Source organism: Epinephelus lanceolatus, chromosome 19 (assembly GCF_041903045.1).
Source record: "Epinephelus lanceolatus isolate andai-2023 chromosome 19, ASM4190304v1, whole genome shotgun sequence".
NCBI lineage: Eukaryota > Metazoa > Chordata > Actinopteri > Perciformes > Serranidae > Epinephelus > Epinephelus lanceolatus.
In genome coordinates this window covers 284,819-306,004 of record NC_135752.1, presented here as the reverse complement: position 1 = coordinate 306,004, position 21,186 = coordinate 284,819, and the positions used below count along the sequence as shown (strand labels likewise).

The 21,186-nt window shown below is 41.8% G+C and overlaps 1 protein-coding gene across 6 annotated transcripts in view; it reads right to left on the bottom strand.

Moving 5' to 3' along the window:
- The window catches only part of ythdc2 (YTH domain containing 2), a 175,517-nt gene that overhangs the window by 92,132 nt on the left and 62,199 nt on the right, over nucleotides 1-21,186 (bottom strand). For all 6 annotated transcript variants that reach the window (XR_013488106.1, XR_013488107.1, XM_078161883.1 and 3 more), the window contains exons 12-23: nucleotides 19,911-20,037; nucleotides 19,511-19,576; nucleotides 17,937-18,115; nucleotides 17,664-17,760; nucleotides 15,134-15,221; nucleotides 14,843-14,923; nucleotides 14,643-14,725; nucleotides 14,370-14,475; nucleotides 8,908-9,027; nucleotides 8,457-8,729; nucleotides 6,317-6,443; nucleotides 5,781-5,980 (exon numbers count right to left, since the gene is read on the bottom strand). Coding sequence is in view for 4 of the 6 variants with exons in the window: in XM_078161883.1 (XP_078018009.1) it covers nucleotides 5,781-5,980; nucleotides 6,317-6,443; nucleotides 8,457-8,729; nucleotides 8,908-9,027; nucleotides 14,370-14,475; nucleotides 14,643-14,725; nucleotides 14,843-14,923; nucleotides 15,134-15,221; nucleotides 17,664-17,760; nucleotides 17,937-18,115; nucleotides 19,511-19,576; nucleotides 19,911-20,037 (1,547 nt within the window). In the remaining 2 variants the exon portion in view is untranslated. The remainder of the gene's footprint in view (nucleotides 1-5,780; nucleotides 5,981-6,316; nucleotides 6,444-8,456; nucleotides 8,730-8,907; nucleotides 9,028-14,369; nucleotides 14,476-14,642; nucleotides 14,726-14,842; nucleotides 14,924-15,133; nucleotides 15,222-17,663; nucleotides 17,761-17,936; nucleotides 18,116-19,510; nucleotides 19,577-19,910; nucleotides 20,038-21,186) is intronic.

Here is a 21,186-nt window from a genome sequence, read left to right as displayed (position 1 = left end):
CTTAAAAACTCTCCAGCTAATTCAGAATGCAGCAGCACGTGTACTAACAGGAACTAAGAAACAAGATCATATTTCTCCTGTTTTAGCTTCTCTGCACTGGCTCCCTGTAAAATCCAGAATTGAATTTAAAATCCTACTGTTAACTTATAAAGCTCTAAATGGTCAAGCTCCGTCATATCTTAGAGAGCTCATAGTGCCATATTATCCCACCAGAACACTGCGCTCTGAGAACGCAGGGTTACTCGTGGTCCCTAAAGTCTCCAAAAGTAGATCAGGAGCCAGAGCCTTCAGCTATCAGGCTCCTCTCCTGTGGAATCATCTTCCTGTTACGGTCCGGGAGGCAGACACCGTCTCCACATTTAAGACTAGACTTAAGACTTTCCTCTTTGATAAAGCTTATAGTTAGGGCTGGCTCAGGCTTGTCCTGTACCAGCCCCTAGTTAGGCTGACTTAGGCCTAGTCTGCCGGAGGACCCCCTATAATACACCTCTCTCTCTCTCTCTCTCTCTCTCTCTCTCTCTCTCGTATCCTATTACTACATCTTGCTAACTCGGCCATTCTGGATGTCACTAACTCAGCTTCTTCTCCGGAGCCTTTGTGCTCCACTGTCTCGCAGGTTAACTCATATCACAGCGGTGCCTGGACAGCGTGACGTGTGTGGTTGTGCTGCTGCCGTGGTCCTGCCAGATGCCTCCTGCTGCTGCTGCCATCATTAGTCATTAGTCATACTTCTACTGTTATTATACACATATGACTATTGTCACACATGTATACTGCCAGATATTAATACATACTTTCAACATATTGTACCACAGTAGCCAGAACTATAACTATAATATTATTACTTTCATTAATGTTGTTGTAAGCTACTGTCATTACCTGCATCTCTCTCTCTCTCTCTCTCTCTCTCTGTCTCATTGTGTCATGCAGATTACTGTTAATTTATTATGCTGATCTGTTCTGTACGACATCTATTGCACGTCTGTCCGTCCTGGAAGAGGGATCCCTCCTCAGTTGCTCTTCCTGAGGTTTCTACTGTTTTTTTCCTCTGTTAAAGGGTTTTTTTTGGGGAGTTTTTCCTTATCCGCTGCGAGGGTCCAAAGGACAGAGGGATGTTGTATGCTGTAAAGCCCTGTGAGGCAAATTGTGATTTGTGATATTGGGCTTTATAAATAAAATTGATTGATTGAATTGATAGATACATGTGGCTCTCTCTTCTATGGCTCACTAAAGCCTACTTTACACTACATGGTTCAAGTGAACCAATTCCGATTTTCTCCTCTCAAGTGGCACAGATCGGATCTGTAACGTGTAAACGTGTAAACAGGAAAAAAAACACATGATATCAGATATTGTTTGATCAGATTCAGGCCTCCTTCATATGTGGAAATATATCGGATATGAATCAGATATCTGCCAATAGGCCTGTAATCAGACAGATCAGATATTTCCTGGCAATCCACGTCGTACGTCATGAATAATGCGACGACAGCGCATTTTGATGACGTGCTCATGAGCGAGGGAAAGGAAGGAAAGCCGAATAAATCGTACATTAATCAAAAACTATGAACCAAAAAAGCACAATCTATCCCGAGTGAGACAAACTGCTTGATCCCCGTCTCCAGTGTACCAGCAGAGAACCTGCAGAACCGAATCAGTGAAAAAACACACCGGGCTACACAGCCTCTCTACCTGAGCAGCTGAAGCTGCGGCTCACACCCTCGACACACAGACACACAGACGGTGCTTCTGCATGCCAGCCACACGTGTGTGCAACTGTGAGAAATAAATATGTGAGGTGTACGCTGCTTTTCTATCTTTGTTTTCCCTTTTCTTTCTTTCTTTCTGTCAGCGACATACACTCCTAACACAGGACGGGTTGTTTTAATTGACTGAGTTGATCATTAAGCCATAGTGATGCGCAGATCGGCTCTGATAGCATCCGAATCAGCATGTACCTATCAGTCATCCAGCCACACCTGTCTGCAGCTGCACGGACATTTCCACCACTCTGTGTAGGCTAAGTTACCTTTTAAATTATGTGGAGCAGTGCCAGCTTTCCAGGTGATTTATTCTTTAACGATTAACTTCAAATATTTAAAGTTAGTCCTTAAAATTGCTTTCAGTAATGTAAACGTTTCCATGCGCGCAGTAATGTCACTGTAGCAAATACCGTGGGACATTTACACAGTGGTAAGAGTGCTGGACCGGAAGTGTCGCACAAAAAACCGGAAGCTGGCTGCGTTCTGTTTTGCCTCCGTGTTTCCGTGAAAAATAAGGTGAATAGAACATGAACAGCAGTCAGGAAAAATCAGATATAGGCAACAAATCAGAATTGGGCATCAAGACATGGTAGTGTAAAGGCAGCCTAAGAAAACATTTTGGAAGTTGCACATCACAAGGCGCACCGCACTGCCGTTTTTTTTTTCCTAAATTGAGTATCACTGGTAAAGAAAAACACTTGCTACACCTTTTTTATCGCCTTTTTATTGTTGGCAAGCACCCACCCCAATACCTCCTTACCCTAACCTTCCCATGTGGTCAATCTACTGTTTATTTAATTTTTTTATTTTATTTTATTTATTTCACAGTAATTAGTAGCTAGAGTTGAATAGAATAGAAAGAACTTTATTTATCCCCAAAGGTAAATTCAGCTGTCCAGCAGTTCATAAAAGACAAAAAACAACAACCACACTCCCCCTCATAAACATCAACACAATCGTATATAGACATAAAATAAAATAAGTTAAAAAAAAAATGGGGTGCAATGGATCAGCGTCCATGTCGCACCCCGCGTCAGTACCCGGGCATGCCTAGGTAAGCAAATGATCCTACTAGCAAACTAAATTCCAAGAGAAGACACCCTAGAGCTAACTCAGAGAATCCTAGTCACAGCTCTCAACCTGAAAGCAGAAAATTAACACCACAATGCAAAACATAACTGGGACTATTCGTTCAACAGCGCTCCCCTGGCTCCCTATCTAACATACACCCCCCCCCCCAACATCAGATGAACTGAACTCACCTATAGGATGCTCCAAAAGGTCAAAGACTCCCCCCATTTACCAAACCGCGCCGACATCTTCAACCCATCACCAGCTCGTCTCCGATCTAGACGTCCAATTTGAAGGAGCCCCCACCCACTGACTTTGATGCCCTGTCTGCCTGAGTGACTGAATGGGAATCTAAAGACATCCCAAACAAACATCTAGTGTCAGACCCGACTCAACCAGTCCCTGGCACCTACCTCCCACGGAGACAGTGGTCCACCTTGAACAGATTTAGGACTGATCAAGGTCCCTGCTTTGCCAGCCTTCACAGATGGGGGTACAGCCTGAGCCCACTGTGTGCTTGTGGAGAGGAGCAAACCATGGAGCATATTATTGAAGCCTGCCCTCTCCAAAGACTAAAAGGAGGTCTAGTCTCCCTCCACAATATAGATCAAGAGGTTACTGCTTGGCTTGAGAAATTTGCATTCGCTAAATAAATAAATAATAGTTAAAGCAGCTGTGTGGAACTTTTTACCATTAATAAAACTGTCCCTAGTTCGTATCACCCCCCCTTGAAGATCCGCATATTTATTTGAACCCAACAGCGACAAAAAAGCCTTTCTCTATATGGCTATTTAGCATAGCCGGGTCGGACACACAGCGGAAGTCAGCAAACCAGAATACGGCACCCGAGGTGGAAGTGATTCTGCTCGCCCGCAGCGGCCCACAGCGATTAAACCACAGAAGAAGAAGGAGCCGTGTTTACAATGTTCTTCGAGTAAGCAGTACGCAGCGGGCATTGCTGAACACATAACACCTAACAGTTTCACCAGAGATGTGTCTATGAGGACTTGGTTGTACTTTTGATGTCATGGGAGATAACGCAGGAGCATCATCTAAAATTATCTGTGACTGTGACCATGAACACAAATATACAGCAGGCAGTTGTCCTCAGTTTATAAGAAATTCAGAGCTACACCAGAACATTTATGAACAGGTCTTACTTTACCACTAATTTGTGTGTAAGTTAGCATGTTAGCATGTTTCCACTAATTACTTGGACTGACCTAACGTTAGTAGCGTTAGCTTTGCAAGCGAAGGCTGCAGGTAAGAGCTTTGCTGTGTTAGGATTATGTTATGTCTTCACTGTGTATCTTCACATAAAAGAATACTCCGACGATTTGGGAGTTATGCCTTTTCTCTATCATTTTCAGAGACCCAGCCACTGGACGTACAGACACAAAAAAGATATCCATCATGGATGGATCATCGTCGGAGTATTCTTTTCACATAATAATGCAGACTCAGCAGATGACTTGTTAACTGTTAACTGCTCCTTACACTGAACGTCCATGGCTGCTTCTCATTGTTTCCAGTAGCACAACAACGGTTACTACATTACCCAGAATAACTTGAGGCTCACACTACTACGGTAGCCTTAGTAGCTCAAAATACACAACAGATTAGATCAGAACAGAAACACAACAGGAGAATTTACTGAGTAATTTAGCTGTTTCCACTATTTACTTGGACTGACCTGACATTAGTTAATCCTCTCGCTCTCCAAAACAAATGCATGCGGTAATTGCTGGTTGCAGTCGAGATTTTATGACGGCTGCAGTCGGAATTTTACGACACCAGGCTGTGGGTGTCATACCACTTCGACCAAAGGGGCGCTATAATCAACGAAAACGAAATGTTCCGCACAGCTGATTTAAAAGTGCATGAATAGAAATGAAATAAAATAAAATTACCCATTCCACAGCCCAGTCCACTTGTGGCTAATGCGACGTGTGTAAGTGTGTGTGTATGACTGGATTCAGGAGGTGTTAAACAGTCTTATTGCTGTGGAAAAAAAGGATCTCCCGAAATGCTACATTCTGCAACGCAGTGAGATGAGCCGACTGCCGCAGCTGCTCATCTGTTCCAAAAAGGCAGAGGGTAATTGCTATTGTTCTGGTTGAGGGTTAGAGGCTGTCAGCAAATAGTTTGTTGGGCACAGGGAAACAGAGATCTGTGTGGGTACATGAGACCCTAAAAAAGAGGGTGGATAACAGGGAGTATCACCAGTTGGTCCGGGAGCTTCACCTCCATGATGGCCATTTCCAGGCATATTTTAGGATGACTCTGGGGCAGTCTGACAACCTGCTGTCTATCGTCAGGTCAAGCCTAACAAAAATTAATACTAACCACATTGTTTACCAACTGTAAACTTGTTGTCGTGACCACCACAGAAGGCTTGCCTCTCAAATCATCCGATTGGACAATGGGGAAAAAGCGGAGATGACATGGGCCACTTTTGAAGTTTTGAAGTTTATCTGGAAGTTTTATGACTTTTGAAGTTTTTAAACTCGAGGAGTTCAGAGTGCACTGGTAAAAACGCCAAGCGCCTAGGGTACAAAAAATGTGAGGCACGTAGCAACGTAGAAACAACAAGCAAAGCCACCTCCAGTTGGTAAATCGCTTTCTGTATGACTTCACCCACCTCTCTTTGTCCATGTGGGAGGTGAAAAAAACTTTGTGTAATTGTATTTTTCAAAAAGCTAAGGACATGAAACATATATGATGAAATGGTTATATGTGTGTCCTTTCTATCTGGGCAGAAAAATATTTTTCAACATGTGGGTTCATAATGTGTGTGATAACTGATGCAGACATGGATCCTGCAGGGCCTGTAAAAGGCCTGAGCATTCTGGGCAGTGCTCAGTGAACAAAAGGCAAGTTAAGATCACTAGTGATAAGACGACAATGTAAAGATGGAATTAGACATGACGTGATTTGTTGTCCTACCTCCTTGAAATGGGTCAGGATTGATGTGGGATGAAAGTGGACCTTCTTCTCCCTGTTACTAGAGAGCAAGGAGGACTCCTGGTTGACATGGACCAGGTTTGGATACATGCCAGCCACCAGGGCTGCTTTCACCACAGCCCAGTTTTCAGAGTTCAGATTCACATCGCGGATGTCACTGCCCCCACGGGCTCGCACAAAACCTGGGGGACAGACAGGCCATTTTGAATGTTTATTCATTCATTCATTCACCAAAAACTATTAAAATTAGAAACGTCCTGATCAGATGTTTTCTTCTGGATCCAATCCAATACAATTTCAGCCACTTCCATATTTTCATATTTAATATAACAGGACTTATTTATTGTGAGGGACTGTTGGACTTTATTGCAGCTTTAACATTAATATGTTAATGACACTAAAAAAACCAAAAGACAAATAAAAGATAACAGGCAGTGTGGTAACATTAGGTCATACTGTACCACACACACTTGGTGGGGTGTACAATACAGTATAAAGGAAATCAAAGCGGAACTGACCAATGGCACGGAGCTGTCCCAGCAGCTGTGTCCGCATTCCAAGTATCATGTCCATGGTGGCCTGGGACAGGAAGTTCTTCTCACAGAAGGTTCTCTCCCAGCCGTCACTGCGGGCCTTCTGCCATGCCTGACAGCAAACAGGACAAAATGAATGAAAACATCCTACAGTTGCTGACATGATAAACTGTCACACATTACATTGATAAAAATAAAATTCTTTAAAATCAGGACATGAAAATTCCTTCCTATTGTTTTATTGGTTTTGATTGGTTTGTCCAAATTAATTACTATTTGACGCATAGATTTATAATAATACCTAGACACCAGACTCTCAGATAGAGTTGCTCGCCTGGCGCATACACCAAAAAAAGTTTGTAGCATCCTGGTTTACTTCCACAGTATGCAGGCTACTGAATATGCACAGTAGTGTTTCTCCCGCTGGCCCCTCCCACAGGTTTCCTCTCAACTCATAGACTTTACATTGTAATGACGTCATGGATTTTTAAAATGCTTGTCTTGGCTCATGGAAAGTTTTACAAATTTAAAACCTCAATGGATCAAAAATTCATAACAGAAAGAGTCATAATTGATCTACTTGCAGTTTGAGGGGTCCTGACAAAAGTTTTGCAGAGTCTCTTCAGGATCCAAAATTAACACCCACCAAGCACCAAATGTGGGTAGATTTTCCTTTTAGCAAGTACATCTCCAAAGGCGAATCACCACACTGGCGGGTATATGTTTGTACCAATACAGACATGTGATTTCAAAAAAAGAAAAAAAAAAAAAAACTTAACTAAGACAGCAAACTATTGCCTCGCACATAGTTAATGGCAATGCATTAAAGCCTCAATCCTTCCTTTCTTAATCTTCACAATTTAAGTCCTAGACATACACACTGCATCACTGCTTAGCAGAGGTAACTTATTCACATACTGAGGCTATGGTGATGAGTTGTTTTGCTCTGGCATCTTCTTTAAGTCTGTATTCAACATAATACCTTGTTATCTCAATGAAATGCATTTTAACAAATGTATATGTGACGAAGAAAGGCAATTTATTATTTTGGCTGATGGATTTTTTTTATCTACCAGCCCCTTGGCCAGTCAAAAAGTTGATTTTGGACACAGTGTCTCTTTTACAGAGGTGGTGTACGGGGAAAACGCTTTTGGGCCGCAGGGGATTTTGCTGCAATACTGCAAGTGGCCACTGGAAAAAACTGTCTGCAAGGCTGAGCGGTGTTCCTGAGAACTTCTATACATTCTGTTCAAAAGGGAAGGGAATGAATAAATCAAAGCAGCTTCAAAGAACTACTTGGAAAAAAAGTGATACTCATGATGATGTGATTTCCTAAACAAGCTCCTGAATTTCTCTGCTATCTCATAACAGGTAAGTCTGATTGGTAACACTTTACTTGAAGGTATCATATCATATCATATCACAAAAGAGTGACACGGTCGTGAACCTGTCATGAACATTATGTACATGTCATAATGGTAAATGGACCTGCATTTGTATAGCGCCTTTCTAGTCATCTAGTGACCACTCAAAGCGCTTTTTACACTACGAGTCACCCATTCACACACACATTCATACACTGGTGGCCGAGGCTACCATACAAGGTGCCACCTGCTACTCAGTTTTAAACGTTTATGACTGCTGTAATTAAGTGTCATTCGGTTTTTGTAATGACAAGTTGACACTGTTTGAGTTGTCTTGATTATGACAACTTGACATTAATCAAAGTGACATTACCAGAAGTTGTCTTTGTCATGACAACTTGACATTAAATTTGTTTGGGATGTCGTTATAATGACAACTTGACATTTACCAGGATGACATTACCAGAAGACGTCTTTGTCATAACAATTTGACTTGCACATCTAATTATAATAATCATTAATCAACTTGTCATAAACACAAAAAGAGGTGCATTTTTTTGTTAATGTCAAGTTGTTATGACAAAGACATCTTCTAAAATTACCTTGGTGAGTAGATACATGTCTTTTCTTCTTTCCTAACTTGATATTAATTTTGTGAGCTCTTTGATTTATTGTGATCACTTAGGGGTCCAAGTAAGGAGCATTGCCTTACATCTCCACTTAAATTAAGCTCTTCTTATAATACACTCCCTGACCCCCACCTGGAAGGCTCTCAGCAGGGCCATGTGGTCACTGAGGGTGTTAGAGGTAAACCATTTGCGGCAGAGTAGAGCAGCTTTTTTCTGAGAGCCCTGGGCAGGAAGGACGAAGGGGTCGCGATAGGCCAGTGTACAGGCAATGGTTAGAATGGGGTCCAAACACTTGAGCACCACAGCACACAGCACCATCTTGCCCAGGTGGGGCTCCACAGGCAGGTCGGCCAGGTGATAGCCCAGATCTGTCAGGTCTTCATACTGGTCCATAGCATCTATTGTCTGAAGAGAAAGTTAGTGGGAATCAATACAAACTCTATGACTTTGAGTTGCTGGAATTGCTGGGAACTGTATGTGGATGTGTAGGTGTTCATGTCGAAGCTTGTCTGTGTGTATAGTGGCCTGAGTCTGACATCAGAATCAAGTGAAGTATTATGTAGTATTTGTTAGTATTTGTTACCTTTAGCATCTGCACAGCACTCCTGATGGCATGTCCAGCAGGAGGTTGTGGAGCTTTGGACAGGAACTCAGCTACTGGACAGGACGAGGGGGCCAGCAGTTTGGTTTGCAGACACAGTTCCTTACATACACAACATGACATATTATCACTATTACAAGCTATTACTAAGCCTACTGCATGTTTTAAGCAGCACTGTGTTGGTGCTTATCAAGATTTACTTAATTATATAAGAATCCTCACAAAGTACTCTGACAGTGATAGCAACCATTGTTCTTTCTCTTCCTGTTGTATGCTGAATTTCATGCGAGGCAGATATATGTTGTAAATTGTCACATCATATTGCAAAAAAAAAAAACTGATACAGGCATGTGTGCACCATCATGCTTAATAAAACATGACATGTAAAAAAGAAAAACTGCAAAAAAAAACTTGTGAATGAGGTAATAATGCACAGGATTACTGAGCTCCAGTAATCCGATGTGTCATGCATAAAGAGAATACTGTGTTATAACTGACTTTTCTGTGGTCTGCTCTGTGCTGATCTTTAAAATTGATAACTAGAGTATCACTCTCTGTTAACTATTGCATACAAAAAAACAATCTCCAAGGCAAGTCATGAAACTTAAGCTAAAAAATTGAATGACATTGTTTTTGGGTAGGCTTACCCCCCTCTAGCCTCTTTAGAGTAGAAGCTACGGGAGGCTATAAAGGCAAACAGTGCCACCTACTTGAACTAAATCAAGGGAAAGAACCACGAGCTGTGCTTTCTTCCATCTCAGGAGGACTTTACTAGCTGTTCCACAGCAACATGCCTTCAAAAAATGTTTGGAAGGATAGGTTCACATTAGGCTTGGGCAGTATCTAAATTTTCATTACTTCATGCCTTCCTAAAATTTCACTGGGGTATGCAGTATATGATGGTATTGTGCGAGGCACTATGCCAATTTTGGATATTGTAATATGGTGTTGTTTTCTTTTTCTAGTTTTAAAGGCTGCATTACAGTACAGTGGCAAAATTTTCTGAACCTACCACTGTTCGAGCTGTTCCATTATTCTTACCTACTTAGGTCCCAATCACACACAAAGCGATTTAGCAGCTAGAGGCAGCTCTTTAGGGGTTCAAGCCCAAAGGGTTGAAACCCTTTTGTGTTTGTGCTGTTGTATTATTATTGTTATTGTTATTATTATTATTCAGAAATTTTTTCGTAAATTCCCGTGAGATGGTACATCATAGAGACATGAAATTTTCCACCAGCAAGGGACATACAGCACTACCAGGGAATAGCCCCGCCTTTGGCATTTTCGTTGAGAGCCAGGCCAGCGCTGTGTGACTGAGAAGCCAAAAGAGAGGAGCAAGAGGCGCTTCTTTACTACCCCAGCAAATTTGAAAGCCTCCACTACTGCAGCATAACAAAGTCCCACTCTTTGAGCATAATGCAGGATCATGCATATGCAGCATCACGGGAGACAGAATCCTCGTTGCCAAGAAAGCACAAAAGGAAATCAAAAAGGCAACGTGACCAGTGAATTCAAAAAACGAGGGTCAATATTGGGGCAGCCTTTCCCAGGTGGAAGGAAGGAGAAAGGTTTTAAAAGGGATGCTGTGATTGGCCTGCTGGCCTACCTGTCATTTTTTTCCCCAACAGGCAGGCCAGGCCAATGCAATCACAGGCCAGCACCGCTGTCAGCGGTGCAGTGATGCGAGGAGAGGGATGAGGTGTGTGAGGTTGAACCACTTGTCAGCTGTCAAAAGACAAGACGTTATTGGTTTGTTTTGATTTACACCCGCACCAACAGTCCTACGTTGTAAACACAGCCAGCATGGTGAGGAGGGGGTTTGTCAACTGGCGTCGTGTGTGTCTGTGTAGGAGCCTGAATGAATACTCCATGAAGTATCGGATGACATGGTTTCATTAATCTTATCATAGCTTTGTGGTACACCTCGGCTGTCGTAGTTGCAATATGCGTTTGGAAAAGTGAGGTGCTAGAGTGCGCTATCCGTTTGAATATAATATACAATTTCAACGTTAGATGGGAGAAATTCCTACACACTGTGGCTTTAAGGTCAGGGAAAATTTGGATTTGAAAGGCAACTGCCCTTGCACCATATATCAGATTGACTTTAAATTTGAAACACATCATCAGGTGAAGGGGTTCCAACAGCCTAAAGACCCCCAAAGGTCTGCCCACTAGATTGTCTGCCATATTGTATTTTCTGAAAAACACCATTTTTACATCTCCTCCTAAGGCGTAGGTCTGTTTTGCACCAAACATTCTGTCGATCATCATGGGATGGAGCTTTACGAAAGTCGTCAGAGACTTTTTGATCAATCAGTCAATCAATTTTATTTATAAAGCCCAATATCACAAATCACAATTTGCCTCACAGGGCTTTACAGCATACGACATCCCTCTGTCCTTATGACCCTCACAGCTGATCAGGAAAAACTCCCAAAAAAACCCCTTTAACGGGGACAAAAAACAGTAGAAACCTCAGGAAGAGCAACTGAGGAGGGATCCCTCTTCCAGGACGGACAGACGTGCAATAGATGTTGTACATCTTGATATGTCATTGCGTTTTGGTGATACTGACCAATGAACTTTAGAGGGGGCGTGGCTCAGCACATAAATGGATTTTACTCCTTAACCGTTGTTAAGTATTAACAAAGTTAAGTATTAAGTATTAATAGTATAAATAAGTATTTGAATCACATTGTAAGAGCTTGATTCAAATCAACCCATAGGGGGCACTACACATGCAAAAAGTTGATATCTCATAATCAGCCAGAGATATTTGCAGGGCTTGAAGCAAGAAAAAATCCTGTGCCTGAAATTTTTTTTAGATGGCATGAAGGGGAGGGGGGTGCCTTCTGCGCTAGGGGGGTCCGGGGGCATGCCCCCCCAGGAAGAAAATTTTAAACATTTGACGTCTAAATGAATTAATCTGGTGCACTTTGAGAGTATCAAGTATTACATCAAGAAGCTAGAATAACAATTTCAAGGTTTTTAATGATGAAATATGAACAGTTCACCAAAAAAGGAAAATTTGTTCATCAGCTACTACAAAATGGTTGGGGCTGCACAATTTTAGGCAATTCTGAGCAACAAGAGACAGAATAGGAAGACAACAAGAACGTCTGCATTAAAATGTACATTATACATCAGTTGAGGCTTGAACTCACGACCTCTGACACCGAGGAGCATCTTCTATCTGAGTGAGCTAATTAGCAAGAGACAACTCTTCCGTGGCTTCACAAGTTATCTCTCACTTATCTCTACCCCCTCAGCGGCCTGTGTGGACAGTCAGATAGGTTAACATGGGCGCCGACTGAAAACTGCCTCTGCTGCTGGGCGCTGCGCTTCGGTTCCACGTTGGGTGTGTCCGTGGCGTGACTGAATGAGAGACTGTGAAAACATAAGGCCCGCGATGGGCAGTCGCGATGCAACGTATAGCCAATTCAGAAGTCTGTCACTTTTTTTCATATTTTTAAGAATATGCAAAATCAATTAACATCAATATCTCCAAAAGTCTTCATCTAAACACAACCACCATTGCCACAAACACTCTTTGGATACTAGGTGTCACATGTTTCAAATGGTGTTCAGATCGCTTTAACGGTTCGCTCACAGTGATATTTATTATCTTGTTGTAATTTGTACTGTATGCACAACATTTTTTTTCATATAATTTTCAACCAAATGTCAACAAAAATCAACAGAATCAACAGAATGTTGTGAGATTATTTTCAGAATTTTATCACCAACGCTTTAATTGTTATTGATATCTCTTTGCTTTTTTAAGATATTGACCAGTGAACTTTAAAGGGGGCATGGCTAAGCAAATGACTCCCACAACGTTTGGACCAATCATCACAAACCTTGGAAGCAATGTCTTAAGAGGTTCCAGGCGCATATCCTGAAAGTTTCATTCAAATTGACCAGTAGGGGGCACCACAAATACAAAAAATGGGCACGCAATAACACAAATCAGACTAAAAATCAGAAATTGATCGTTCAATCATTACAAAACTTGCAGGGTATGTTAAACAATGATGATGAAACACATGTATTATTCTAGAATTGGTCAATAGGGGGCACCACAAGTTCTAAATAAGTGCAATAGCCTTTCACAAAATTTGGCCATAAAACATCACCAAACTTAGTGGACTTTTTTTAATTAAGCCATTAATGCATGTCCCCAAAATGTTTTGCAGTTGACCAATAGGAAGCGACAGTGCTGCCAAAGAAGAGCGTGGCCCAATAAAGATTTGGACATTAATGAATGAGCATCTGTCTGTCAAAAAACGTGTTGGTAATCTTTAATGCAGGTGTCCTGAACTGTCAAGGTTCTTTATTCTACTTAGCTCTAAAGATCTAAATTTCCATACTGGCTTGAACCCCGGTATTGCCGCTTGCGGCTATATTTGTAATAGTAATTGCCTTGTGCTTACTGTTTTTGTGTTGCTATACGCCTCCCCTTTCTGCGCTCTAGGCGCCTGGTATTTTAGGCGGAGCACTTTGAACTCCTCGAGTTGAAAAACCTTTAACTCAGAGCAGACACATGTCACATATCATGTCCACTTTTTTACCATTGTCCAGTGGAATGATTTGAGAGGCAGGCCTTCTGTGGTCACAACAACAAGTTAACAGCTGGTAAACAATGGAGAAGAAATTGGAGGTAGCAGCTGCTGGATACGTACCAAGAGCTACACAACTTTACAAACTGCAGTCACCACCATCTCAACAGAAAACAGCAGGGGTGGAAGCATGTAAGTGCAGCCTTTGTAACGGCCACCATGGAGGTGAAGCTCCTGGACCAACTGATGATACTACCTGTGATCCACCCTCTTTTTTAGGGTCTCGTGTACCCACATCTGTGTTTCCCTGTGCCCAACAAACTATTTGCTGACAGCCTCTCACCCTCAACCAGAGCTACAGCAAGTACCCTCTGCCTATCGATTTTAGGAACTAGATACTAATTAATGTAAAATAAATAAAATAAAAACAAAAAAAATGGTATATTGATTACATAGGTTAGGGTAAGGAGGTGATGGGGTGGTTGCATGACAACAATAAAAAGGTGCAGCAAGCAATTTTTTCTTTTTACTAATGACATTCAATTAAAAAACAAAAATGCAGTGCAGTGCGCCTTGTGTTTTGAACCCTGCAAAACTCTTACTATGCGATCAGAACCTTAAACATCCATCAAGACAAGATTTTAAGATACAAAACATATCCCTGAATCTTTTTTTCATTGTAAAACAACATGATTTTCTAGGTTCATATTTTTTGTGGTATTTTAAACAAGTTCAAATAATGATTTAAAAATGTAGAAGTGATTTATCATCACCCTGCGTGAATCTGTAAAGACAGTGTTTAAGGAAAACAAAAAAAGGACTTTGCTTGATGAAGGATACAAATTGATTTTTTTTTTTTTTTTGTGCATGCGTGTGTGTCACTACCTGCAGAGGCATCCGCAACAGCTGTGGAACCTGAAATTCCTGCATATTGTTGAACCTGAGTCGACTGAAGAGGTGAAAGCATATCCCTGATTGGCATCGCCCAGCTCTGTGGATGGGTCACACATGATTCAAACTTTATATCGGGATAAAAACTGATATTAACAGCAGAGGCTTTTTACATTCCATGACAATCATAAAATATCAGGTGAACTGTAAGATTTAACATTTTTTGAGATGATTATAAAGTCAGAAGATGGACAATGTTAATGTTACCTTCCTTTCCTTTGCAGAGCACTGGCTTTCGAGATCCAAACTCTCTTTAACATGGATACACGACTGAGGGTATCAAAGGACTTCTACAAAAGGAAACAGATTTAAGACTTAATTACTAATCACATGTGTGAAATTCTACCTATCTTTTGGCTTCATGGTACTCTTGTATTGTAAATACAACTCTTTAATAGTAACTCTACCTCTTTGACCTTTCCTGAATCAATGACAAAGACCACATCGTTGATGGTGATGCTTGTCTCAGCAATGTTGGTTGAAAGAATCTGAAAGTCAAAAAAAAATGACCAAACCATACTGAAGGGTAAAAAGTAGGGTATAGTGGCTGAAATGTGCCACTCAAGTTTCATAAAAGTTGATAAGGCCTGATATTGACAAATAGGACAGTTAAGCAGTTAGGGGGGTGTCAAAATGCTGTTGGTGTCTGTTTCCCTTGAATAATAAAAAATATCTTTGAGTGTCATCATCAGACTCACTATCTTCCGGACACCAGGTGGAGAGGGCTTCATGGCTTTCTTCTGATCCAGAGTCTGCATGTCTGAATGTAGAGTGAACACCTGGTATCTGAGAGAATAAACCTCTGTCAGAGACACACTTCACAAAGTGCTGCTGCGCTTCACTATGCTCAACACAATCAACTGACCATATGGTACAAACAACAAAAATAAGGCCCATGTAAAAAAAAAAAAAAAAAATCTCAAGAACGCCTTGAGGGAATTTCTTTAAATTTGGCACAAACATCCACTTCTATTGAAGAACGAACTGATTCATATTTGGTGGTCACAATTCAAAACGTCACTGTGACCTCACAAAACATGTTTTTTGGCCATAACTCAAAAAATCATGTGCTAATTATTAAAATTTTTACACAAATACATAATTATATAAAATGAATCCATGACCTTTTCTATCCAAAGGTCCAAGGTCAGCTTCACTGTGACATTAAAAAGTTCTATTATTCAATGTCTTATCTCAGGAACAGAAGGGGAATCATTTGGTCAGATACTGAATTAGTGATACTAATCTTGGGGGTGCACCTTGAAAATGTACTGATGTATAGATCTTGTTTGCCGCTGCATGGGAAGATGTGTGTGAAGCATTCATGTTTTAAAATTTGTAGCTTTTGACAGCAACGTCCATATTTGTCTACTGTCATGGCTCCTAGGGGTGTAACACTACACATATTCGTATTGAACCGTTTGGTGCAAGGCTTTTGGTTCGGTACGCATTATGATTTGAATGATACCTTTAACTATACTATTACATTTGAAAATCTACAGCTTAAATTGTTCAATATAATGTTCTCAACAAGGCAGTCCACAGGACGGAAAAGGCATCATGCTGTCTGCCCTTCCCACCCCAAAACCAGGACATTTTACTCCACTGAGACACAGTGGGAGGCAGCTACATTAAGCTAGCTCATTGCAAGATGCTTAGTAAACCCATTACCAGACCAGAAATAGAAGATCCCCTTGATAACCTACAGATCTGATGTTTGGAGCCACTTTGGTTTGACTGTGAATGATGAGGGTGATGGAGGGAAAGAGTGGTGGATAAAAACACACCGCGCCAAAGAACAAGCCACCACACAGCTACAGACTCTCCTTAGCAGCTAACCCAGTAACATACACAACCCCAGAGCAGAAGTACGAACTGCTGCACAGAGAAAAGACTGTCGTCAGCAGCCAACATTAGCATAAAGCACACATCGACAGCAGCGAGCAGGGTAGCCGGTTTGGCAAGAAAGACTTTAAGGTCTGTTAGCGATGGCTGTTTAGCTTGTGTTTATATGACTGTGGCATTTAACAGAGATGTTTATTCATGTATTTATCAACTGACAGAGCTCAGAGAGCTCGTTGGACGTAGCAAACTCACCACTGACACACAGTGGGTGACAGAAACTATACTGACACTATGAGTTCTAATGTCGGTAGTACAGTAACTTAGTATTTATAGAGTAGAACACAGAAATGCTGAAAAACTGTTCAACGGTCTAATAGTACTACACAGTTCATAGTCTTTTCATGTATTTTCATCACACAGTAATTCCTGCAAACACAAAAACCCAAAAGCCCAGATTGTTAGTTTTCATACATTTAAAACTTTAAAAATCAACAAAATTTCTCTGACATTCCTACTTTTTCCCTGTACTGAAAACTTATCGAACTGTGAATTATGTGATCCTTTAAACCCCTAATGGCTACATGAGTGTGGACAACCATTAATGTAAAGTATAACTGCAACTGGACTGGTTTGCAGAGGCATAAAAGTCCATTCTCACTGAGGGCGACTATCCGCGCGGATTATTCTTGCGGAAAAATATAAAAGTTGATTTCATGGGTTCTTATGGAAGTTTGCACACCTGGGCGGAACTTCCGTGCAGTGAAAAAACTTTCCACCAAGACTGACCGCCTGTGGAATTCGCCGGCGGAACTACACAACTGGGCCAATGAAATTGTTTTATAGTCGCGCAGACCCGGGAGAGTCCGAAATCCAGTCAGGCAGGACAGTATGGGAGAAAGGTTGATAAACCTCGTTTCACAGCACCCCGTCCTTTTTGATAAAAGACGGGATGATTTTATGATCAATGAATTAAAGGACAACGTCTGGCAGTCCATTGTCCAGCTTGGTGGCTGCAGTGAGAGAAAGTTGATTTTGACATTTGCTAAACGTTAGCTTGCTAGCTTGCTGCTGCTGCTGCGGCTACTCTCGTCCATGCTCACCCACACCCGCACACTGCGCGGAATTGGAACACAACAACGCGAAATTCCGCACCGCGTCCGTACCGCGCCCGTGTGTATGGTTTAAACGCGGAAAAGCGCTGCGCAAATATTCTGCAAATCCGTCCCCCATTTCCACATCACGGCAGAGAGAATGAACCTTAAAACTCAAGGTGGTAATTCTAATTTCACTATACATTTTAAGAATGTAGGTATTATAGGAATTATAGGTATTGCATGATTTTCAAATGCCTTTCATTCTTCTTATGTGCAGTACATGTTTTACCTCTCAGAGATGGTGGAGAATCTCTTATCGTCATACAGGATGCGGTCCCTGAGTGCCACTATCTCATCGTATCCAGGAAGGAAAATCAGGACAGCACCTGAAGACAAACGGATAAAAGCTCACATTCTAGTAATCCTGAAATATCTTCTAGAGTCCATGAAATATGGTTGTGATTAGTAGTCCTGTTGACAAGGCAACAGGATAACTTGGTAGTGTGAATCTTGTGTTGCTCAATAAGCACATATGTTGTTAAAATCTAGTACAGAGGCTCACCATCAGTGGTGGTGGAGCAGATGTTGTGCAGCACATCCATGATGAGGTCCAGGTCCACATGGTCATCATCAAAGCTGTGGTGGTACAGTTTGAGCAGCTCCTGTTCCTCAGTGCTCAGCTCTGCACTGCCACACTGCACCAGAGTGGACTCTTCCAGGCTGCTCACCTCTCCCAGGGGACTGCACAGAAACAGGAAAGTATGTGTGAGCTGACCAGGAGTCCAATGAGTTTATCAGTTTATAAATCTCCTAAAAGAGCATTTAAAGGTGGAGTCTGTGATTCTGAACCAATACACTTTTTGTCAAATTCAGCAACTATATTCTCTTCACAGTCTGCTAGCTGTCTCTAATGTTCAAACACAACCCTGGCTCTGTAAATGGGAAACAAATAAAGTGGCTCAGACCAAGCCACAAAACACTGCTATAGCCATAGCAACAGGGAGTGTTCATGCTTGTGCACAAGACAGGGAAAAGACCGTGGGAAAAAAGAAAGGCAGTTGGACTGGGAGGAATGGTAAATGCGGCAGAATATGCTGAGGTGTATTTGTGCATTATGGACAGTGCATTATCAAGGGGGAGAGATGGCTGAGAAAAAGCCACAGAGGAAAAGGTCAGACAAACAAAAACAAAAAAAAGGAAGGGATATGATCAGGCTAGGGCGAACAGCCACTTTAACGTCAGTGAGGTTTCTCAGTGGGGGAGAGACCTCTGAGAGCTAAAAGACATGAAGATGGAGGCTGCTCTGTTTCTGCTAGAAAGGTGGGTAACATTAGTTTTGCTGTTTCACAGGACTCATACCTGAAGGTCAGCTGCGAGTATCGCTGTCTGGAGCTGGTATGCTGGCTCTGGGAAACCATCTCATCCTCTTTGCATATTAGCTTTACAACAGCAACTGGGACAAATGCTAATGCTAATCCTACCTAACGTTAGGTAATGTTATATAACTTGCTGTGCTATCCGCTCTGTTTGCAAAGGATTTTATTGCCACAAGGACCTAAAAACACAACTTTACTAGTGCAGTGGGTGCAGTGCCCCATGAAAGTTGGAGATTCAAATCATCATTCAGAGACCCCTCAGCTGACTGGGATTCCTCTAAGTTGAGCAGTTTTTTTGGGCGCTCTCTTTCACGCTGCTTCTTGGTACAGCAGCTGTGGACATAAGAGGCAGTTGCCCAGAGGAAGAGAGGCTTTGCCCGGTCAGGGATAACATTATCCTCTGCCTTCTACAGCTCACAGCAAATGACACAGTCTGTTTTATATCTGGTGTTGGCAAAAAATGTTTTGCGCACATTTCTGATCTGTCATTAGCACTGTTAAGCTTGTTAGTATATCACATGAATGTCACTGTCACACTGAACCCTGTTCAAACATTAAAACTTTATATGGGAAAAAAATGAATTGTCCAGTATTTGTATTGAACAGCTGAATCTGAGTCCACTGGTGTAATACTGAGTCAGGCACAGCCCTGTTAGTAACACTACCTCTCTTTCACAAAAAGAACAAACCAATAACTCCTTTTCTCTTTTTTTACAGTAGTTAGTTTAGTAGTGCATATAAAGGTCAACATTACACTCACATTGATGACTGGAGTAGATCCATAGCTTCTGTCTGCTGGAAGTGTTTGGCAAAGTCTAAGGCTGTCCTGAAAGGAAAATAATCAGATGTCACTCACATATGCCCAACATCTTAAAGGATGTTAAAACAAAACAAAACAAAGTAGAAAGTGGCTTAAGAAGTAGAAAATGTAATGGCTTGAGTGTTAACTTTGCAGTTCCTGCAGCTACATCATTGGTTTGTATTGTGAAGCCGCCTGGACGCGTGAATATACCTACCTGTAAAAGCCTGTAAAAATACATATTTTTAATAGACAAGAAAAGGAAAACTACCAAAAATGGAAGAGAATCACTGTAGATAGCAGAGACTTTAACATAGCGGCCTAACATCAGCCTGGTAACATAACATGGTGGATGTCCTACCACCCGTTGGAGGCCTTCATGTTGATGTCTGCCCCCATGTTGAGCAGCTGCTCCATCTGAGTGAGGAACCCTCGACCTGCTGCCACCATCAGAGGCGTGGCCCCTGTCTCACTGTGCCTGTAGTCCACTAGGGAAAAGAATACAAAGTATGACAATACAGCTAGTGCCTTCATAATATCTTACATCCATTCATGTTCTATACCCATGTTTCATGTTCAGGATAGCACAGGGCCAACACTAAAATTCAAACTGTCGGAAGAAAAGTTCAACATCTTGGGAAATGCCCTTTTTTGCAGAGTAAGATGTTTTTTGCTGAGCGTTAGGCAAGAGGATCGATACCACTATTTTGTGTGTATAGTAGTGCTGGGCGGTATATAGATTTTTTACACTATATCAATATATTTTCAAGCAAGATATAGTTTTAGACAATACCTTTTATATCAAAATAGTGTTCATCTGTCCTCTCTCATACTCTCCACACAGCTCCGCCCCACTCACTCACTCACTCACTCACTCACTCACTCAGATTCTCCATCAACGCTAAGAGAGACACAGAGCTGCTCCTCTGTTTAATCTGTCTCTTAATTAGTCTACAGTGTCTTTACGTTGCACAAGCTACTACGCTAAATCAGTCTGTGAGATGAATGAAGTTACCGTAGTAGCACCTGTACAATACTGTGGGCCTTTTCCTCCTTCAAGCTATAGTGTGTAACTTCTACAGGTCCGTAAATGTCCGTTTCACCCAAGCCACTACTAGAGGAGATGACACAATGCTGATTAAGCCGATCGGCTCCTCTAACATCTTGTGGTATTTTTCAATATATATCATTTTTAGTTTGCGTGTCGACCAGCGACATTCCTGCGCTGGCGCACAGGAAATGCTTCCTCACAACAAGGGAGGGGGAGGAAGAGCGGAGAGTGTCATAGCAAGAGGTAGAGCGCAGGTAGAAAGAGAAAGCAACATGCCGGAGAAGCGGCTGAGACACGGTTCAGAAGTGGATCCTACCACAAAGGCAAGTGTTACTCTGTGTATAGTGTGTGGCGACTGGCGAGTGTTACTCTGTGTACACAGTGTGTGGAGAGTGTTACTCTGTGTACACAGTGTGTGGAGAGTGTTACTCTGTGTACACAGTGTGTGGAGAGTGTTACTCTGTGTACATGGAAGTGCCGCCGGCTTATTAGTTGTAATAACGCATTATCCACTGGGAGGCGACAGAAGTTACGCACTATAGCTTTAACTTTTAACCATGTCCAGTCAAGCGCTGATTTGTGTTTC